The 6,713-nt window shown below is 41.5% G+C and overlaps 1 protein-coding gene across 1 annotated transcript; it reads left to right on the top strand.

Moving 5' to 3' along the window:
• Positions 1-3,327: 3,327 nt before the first annotated feature.
• K441DRAFT_698165 (HET-domain-containing protein) lies at positions 3,328-5,806 on the top strand (the record flags this gene model as incomplete). The annotated part of the gene is made up of 2 exons (XM_067653039.1): positions 3,328-3,359; positions 3,545-5,806. The coding sequence occupies 2 exons, from the start codon at positions 3,328-3,330 to the stop codon at positions 5,715-5,717; spliced, it is 2,205 nt and encodes a 734-aa protein (XP_067501419.1). The 3' UTR covers positions 5,718-5,806.
• Positions 5,807-6,713: the final 907 nt, after the last annotated feature.

Raw genomic sequence — 6,713 nt, 5'->3', positions numbered from 1 at the left:
GTTTTATCGCGATAATAACACAACGCCGTACGGTATAGTATTATTAAGGCTATAAGACGAATGAATAACAAAATCTCTATTAAATAAGCCTTATTTTAAAGCGAAAAGCCGAAAGGCTGATTGTGATAGATATTAATGTTGCTGTTCGGAGGGAAGGCGTGACTTCGCTTTAAATAGACATTTTTATATAAGGTATATTGCCACTATATATAGCAAGTTGCCGTTACATGCGGCAAGTTGCTGTCACGTGCCGCCGCGGCACTAGCGTAGTAAGGAACCTTAAGTTCCTTACCCTTTTCTTTAAGAATTACAATAAGAAGAATAATTATTATACTATCTATAAACCATAGCTACGTGATATCCCCTTATGTAACCAACATCTATAGATAAGGTTAACGAGCGATTCCCTTTTAAGAAATATAAGGTATAGAGATTAAGCCAAGAGCATAAAGGCCTACCTACTGCTAGAGGTATTACTACTAATCCTAGTAGACCTAGAAGCTTAAAGGAAGGAGTTATTAGACTATCTGGTAACAATTAAAAATCTAAAGAAGTCGCTAGACCTGCTACTGTATTATTAGTCGCATATGAAGATTATACTACTACTTCTATTACTGCCGCTACTTACTAGCCTAAAATTATAGTTAAAGGTTTATTAGCTCGGGAATTAGACAATAAGGCTATTAAGCTAGAGAAAGTTAAGACTACTATTAGTACTATTGTAGATATATCTAAGGATGCTTTTAAAGCATACGATTATAATACAGATAACTCTAATAACGATAATCCTATCCGCACTGCTACTGCTTTAAAGATACTAGCTTAACCTAGTAATACCTACGCGATTTACTTAGATATACTTAAAGACGATAATAATATAAGAGGACTAATATGCGGCTATGCGTTCTACGCTAGTTGCGTTAATCTATGGCTAATAAGTTGTTGTATATACTGCCCGCTGTATAAAGCTAACTATTATGTCTTAAAGCCTTAACCGGAAGGTAAAGGCCCTAATCTAATTAATACTAGCCGTTACCCTATAGGTATAAGTGGTCTAAGATTACTAATATTACCCCTAGCAACTTAGGGAGTAGCCTAAGGTAATCCTTTCTCTCGGTTATCTCATAGTATTATTATCATCTTAAGTCAGCGTTTTATTAGCCCTAATTAGCTATATAGTCTATAGAGCAGACTTAGCCGCCCCCCTTATCGCGAGCCTACTGGAATTAATAATAATACTACTGTCAGACCTGCCGGATCTAGGTATAATTAAAGTTAGAGAAGTAGATTGTATATAACTAGGACTGCAAATCGGCCTACTATACCATCTATATCTAATATATTCTTAAGAGGTTGTACTACTATAGCTACTAAAAGTTCCTCTGCTTGTCTAACCATATAACTTACTTCTGCTTAGCTCGAGGCTAGCATATAGTAGTGTATCTATTATAGTTTAATCGCCCTAAAAAGGTATTATTAAAAGCGTTAGCGTTCTCTAAGCCTTTTTAGAATCTTCTTAATTCTTTTTAACTATGTCTCTTACTGTTATAACAGATTATTAGTAATTTTAGTCTATACTAGGCATTATTTTAAGTAGAATTATCTGTTCTCCTAGCGGTCACTACTAAATAACTTTAGTAGCCGTAATAACCTTGCTATGCCTCCCTACGTAACCTTATAAAATATATCTACTCTCTTTTAGGACCCTTGCGATTGCTTTACTGCTTACTATATATTGGTGCTGCTTAATTGGCGCTTCTCTTGGCGATTATTCTTTAGCGTAAATCCTAGCGGATCTTTGGCATTGCTCGGGCCACTTAGGTTGTATTTTCCCTGTATCCACTGCATTACTGCGTTGCTTTTTAGAAGTATTACTACTTAGTATTGTAGTTAAGCGCTATATATCCTATAAATCCTTAGCTCCGTATTTTAGCTATATTAATATCCGACATGGCTTTAAAATAGGCATTAAGGGACTAATTTTAGGAAGAGTGGGCGGTTTAGGATACTTACGCTCTTTCCTATTATATGTAGCGAAGCATACCATATACCGCCATTTGTTATTCTATTTACCTTACTTCCCTTATCCTAATCTAATAAAGTATATAAGTTCCTAATACGCTCTTATGTTAATTATAGGTTATGTTACTTATATTTATTCAGATAATATAGAGAAATTCCTTATTAAACCACCTTAACTTATCCCCACTACCTAATGAGACCTTTACTTAAATATATTATTTATCTATATAATTTATATATTCCAAATGCTCCTAGTTATTTATATATTGTTAAAACGCAAAAGGCCTAACTACCCTCTACCCCCTAAATAATGAATATACATCCAATAGCTAGAGTAAATGGTTTAACACTAGGTTTATAATAAAGTTTAATTTATTTTTAGTTAACTATATTACAAGCGCCGGAAATCTGCTCCTATTTGTATAATAATAGTACTTTCACTATAGATATCGCAAATTCCCTACTTAGAACTATAACTAACTCTATATACGATGTATTTACTTTATAAAACTTTGCCGGTAGATATGCGGACCCTAATATAGTTATAAGCCCTACATTTATATTAAGGCAGAGAGCCTTGCGGGGAGCTTCGCGAGGAGCTTTGTAAGTAGCTTTTCGGACACGCTCTGCCCTCCCCCATAAGGCCACTTATCCCCCAACTTTCGGCTTGTATGCCACCTTGAATATTATATCTTCGAGGCAGCTGCATGTGCTGGTCGACAAGACTAAGTATTAAGATCCCTTGCATCGTTTCTTACTCGATCGTAATACTAAAGGCAATTTAAGGCATTCCCTTGTTATATCAACCCATTATATTCCGAGCTAGACAATTGATTCAATATATATCCTGACGCGTAGAGTGTCTTCATACCCTCATAACTTTTCATGTCGTATCATTGGAAAGTATTTATTATTTAGTTCTTCATCTGTGCTTTCGTGAAGAGGGTTAGCTACACTAGTGGATCATATTGCACACAGATGGATATTTTAATCACTATAATTTGATTGCTAACTGTCTGTGTAAAGAGAGTGAGGGCTGAAGGTAGTCAATGAGGCAGAACCTGTAGACTCTGGAAGGGTCTCCGGGCTATTGACGCTCGATTAGCCTCGGAAGAGATCTGAAGCCTCGTCCTAAGCACCACTCCGCAAAGAAAATAAAGGGAAAAAAGAAGAAAAGGCTCAAGGTAACAGCCGGCCAATCATAGAATGGAGCTCCGCTCAAATAAACCGTCGAATAGCCTTAGAACCAACATGCAATCAAGTCCACTTGGTTTCGACGAAACGCTTTGAAGACAAGACAGAAATATGACCTTGGAAATCAGAAGTAATCGTTCTTTGTGAGTTGAAGGATGAGGTCGAAATAGACCCTCCGGAAAGGAGGTTACGTAAGCTCCTTGGCAGAGAGTCTGACTAGTCTGAACAACAAGCCATATACTGTATGAGGCCACATCCCGCCTGACACGTTGCTATTTGGGTAGGTTGTTGGATCCGGCCCCTTTAGTGACGCCTATCGCGAGTGTAGTGAGTGGATAGATAGGAGGTTCGAGATAAGTGGACCCAAGCTGCGTAAGGATACACGAAAATGTCCGGAACGGACCGACTTGAGAACTATGAGGTCTTCTTCATCTCAACGACCTCAAACAGCGCGGTCTCCCAAGTCTTTGATTATGAGGTTGTGTTCCTCATGCGCCTCAATCACTTTTTCTGATATCGATCCCGGAAACAAGTTCTACTTCGACGCTGAGCCTCTCTCTGGCAAAGATTCATGCAATCTGTGCTCACTGTTCCGCGGCTGCTACTTAGAGAATCTCAGGGTCAATCTCCATTATATATATTACCCTCCAAAGAAGGAGTTGAAAAGGACGACACCACAGCACTTGATACAGCTGCAGATAAACAAAGTCACACTTGTATCAGACCAGCCTCACTGCAATCTTCTTGTCACCCAGACGACACTTCTCGATACTTGGTATGGTGACGAGGTAAAAAAAGAATTTTACTTTCACAATCACCATTTCACTGGCGAGTGTGGGCTGGAAAGACACCCATCAGGGCCATCACGGGCTCTTACCGATACGAGCTATAGGGTGCTTTCAGCGTGGGCGGATCTTGCACTCGCCAGAACTTGGGTCCGTGAGTGCAACATAGATCACGACAACTGTCAGCCAATCGTCCCCGCAGGGACCGCAGAGGCCCTTCATCCGTCAACAAGGTTAATTGACACCAAACTGAAGCGGCTGGTTACTCTAGAGGAGATCATCACTGCGCCTCTCGAGTTTGTCGCACTCAGCTACGTTTGGGGTAACGACTATCAACTGCGATTGACATCCCAGACTATACGAGAGTTTCGAAAACGTCTTCCAAGCGACAACAATAGTGCCATGCCTAGGCTCCCGAGGACGATTCGGGATACAATGAAGGTGACCCGGGCCCTAGGATACCGTTTCCTCTGGGTGGATGCACTTTGTATCGTCCAAGACTCGCCTGACGACCTGGAGATTCAACTGGCTCAGATGGATCATATCTACGGTTTAGCTGCGGTAACAATCGTCGCACGAGCAAGCAAGTCCTCGGACAGTGGGTTACCGGGTGTCTCTATCCCACGAAACTGGCTCAATGGTGAGAATCTTACTTCAATGGTTAATTGGGGGCTTCATGTCGGCTGCTTGGAAGCCCTGGACTCGGAATACGAGGTGTACGAGGAGAAATATGGGGAGCTAGCCGATAAAGCATGCTACATGTGGCGCGGCTGGACGTTCCAAGAGCAGATCCTGTCCACCCGCGCACTCGAGTTCAACCGTCGGCGTCTAGTGTTCTGGTGTGGGCGCCCACTCCCAGTCTCAGAATGTGGCGCCGCATCGGGGAGAGACATGAGAGATCCTCATCACTTCCGCAGCGCTATCCGTAAGTACAAGCAGACGAATGGTGCTCTTCCTCCGGATATGGATCCCAAATATCCTTGGAAATATGATTACATGACCCGAGATATGCTGCTCGCTCGTTGGTGTACTATTCGTGAGAACTTCTCGACGAGACATTTCACCCACCTAAGCGACCGGCGGAATGCAGTGTTGGGCACTGCTTCCATGCTGAGGAGTGTCATCGGAGACGTTGATAGCAGTGGCCACGTTACCAGTCAATTAGGGAACGAATTACTGTGGCACATGACGTTACATCCGGGCTGGAACCCATCCCAGACTCCCCTCATCAGCTTTTCCCCCAATCCGGTACCAGCGGGGATGTTTCCGTCGTGGTCTTGGATGAGTCTGTGGCCGCTTACATGGTCATCAGACAACAAACCATTTCCCGGAGTAGACGTGCGCATCAACCACTCCGACGGGAGCTGTACACTTGAGATCCAAGGGCCAAGTCTCAAGATGAGCCTTGTCAAGATGAGCGAAGCCGTGGAGTCGGAGCTGGTGCTAGCCTACCGGGATGGGACAAAGTCAAACATTGAGCTTCACCTTGATAGACCCTTAGAGGTAGGAGCAGATGTTAGGTGTGCCCCTCTCGCTTCGACGATATATGCGAGCGCTCAGTGGTATGCATGGTGTTATGGAATGATGCTTCTTCAGCCTTTTGGGCTTCATTATGAGAGAATTGGCGTTGGTTTTGTGCGTGAAGACGACTCGGACATATTCATGCAGCGGATCAAATCAGATGAGGCCTGGGAAGGCCTCATGATTTGTCTTTGAAAGGGAAAAGTAGCACCGATGATAATTTGTACCCCGCTGTCCAATGTTCATAGTCACCTAAATGTTTTCGGATCTCCCCGCTGGCTATTAGACTGCGATCTGATAGACATTAAGGAGCGTCGCCGCACACCAAAGACACTGGTTGTGAGCCGAAACCATAAGGGCCGAATCTCAAGTGCAGAGCAAGTTCCAATGTCGTGATATTTATAAAATATCGTGAGGTTTCCACCCGTACGACATTGCCAAATTTCATCGGCAATTGCAGACAGCGTTATATTCGCGTTTTGGCAGAGGCATGGGCAAATGAAAGAGAAAGGGGAAGCGTACGTCAGGCAAGTTCTAAGTTGCTTCGATCTAATTCTCCTAGCCAATTAGAATAATTCTCCAGGGCAACTAAAATGGTCCTTGCGTGCAGCCACAGCTGTTTGCTATCTTTACTATATACAATTAGTGGTAATTAAGTGAGATAGGATATATATAATCTCGCAGCGCTTACTAAAGGGGAGGTATAAAGCTATAGTGGCAATCAAGTAAAACCAAATATATATTAAATTTAAATTTTACTGTCACGGCACGCGTATGCATGAGCACGGAACTGACCCCTGAGCAACACGTATATATACCTGCCTCGTCTCCTGTACATAGATCCTCACACGACATCGTTTGTCAATCATATACAGTCACCTCGTACCTTGACCCACTGCACGTACTGTGACATTTACTAAAGGAGAGGAGATAAAGCTGGTTATTAAAAAAAAAATTTTTTTTTTATTACCTAGACTTTTAAAAAAAAGACTTTTATTTTTAAATTAAATTCCTATAATAATTAAATTATTTTTAGTATCTTTAAACCTAAAACTTTTATTAAAACTGCTTTTATATTTATAATTGGCTTTTTTTTTTAAAAAAAAATTTTGTACTAATTAAAAAGTGTTTGTATCAACTTAATGATACAAGTGAGTCATATCCAGGGGCACGAAATACGTATAGTATCGT

This window comes from Cenococcum geophilum (assembly GCF_001692895.1).
Source record: "Cenococcum geophilum 1.58 unplaced genomic scaffold K441scaffold_35, whole genome shotgun sequence".
Taxonomy (NCBI): domain Eukaryota; kingdom Fungi; phylum Ascomycota; class Dothideomycetes; order Gloniales; family Gloniaceae; genus Cenococcum; species Cenococcum geophilum.
This window is presented reverse-complemented; position numbering and strand designations above follow the sequence as displayed.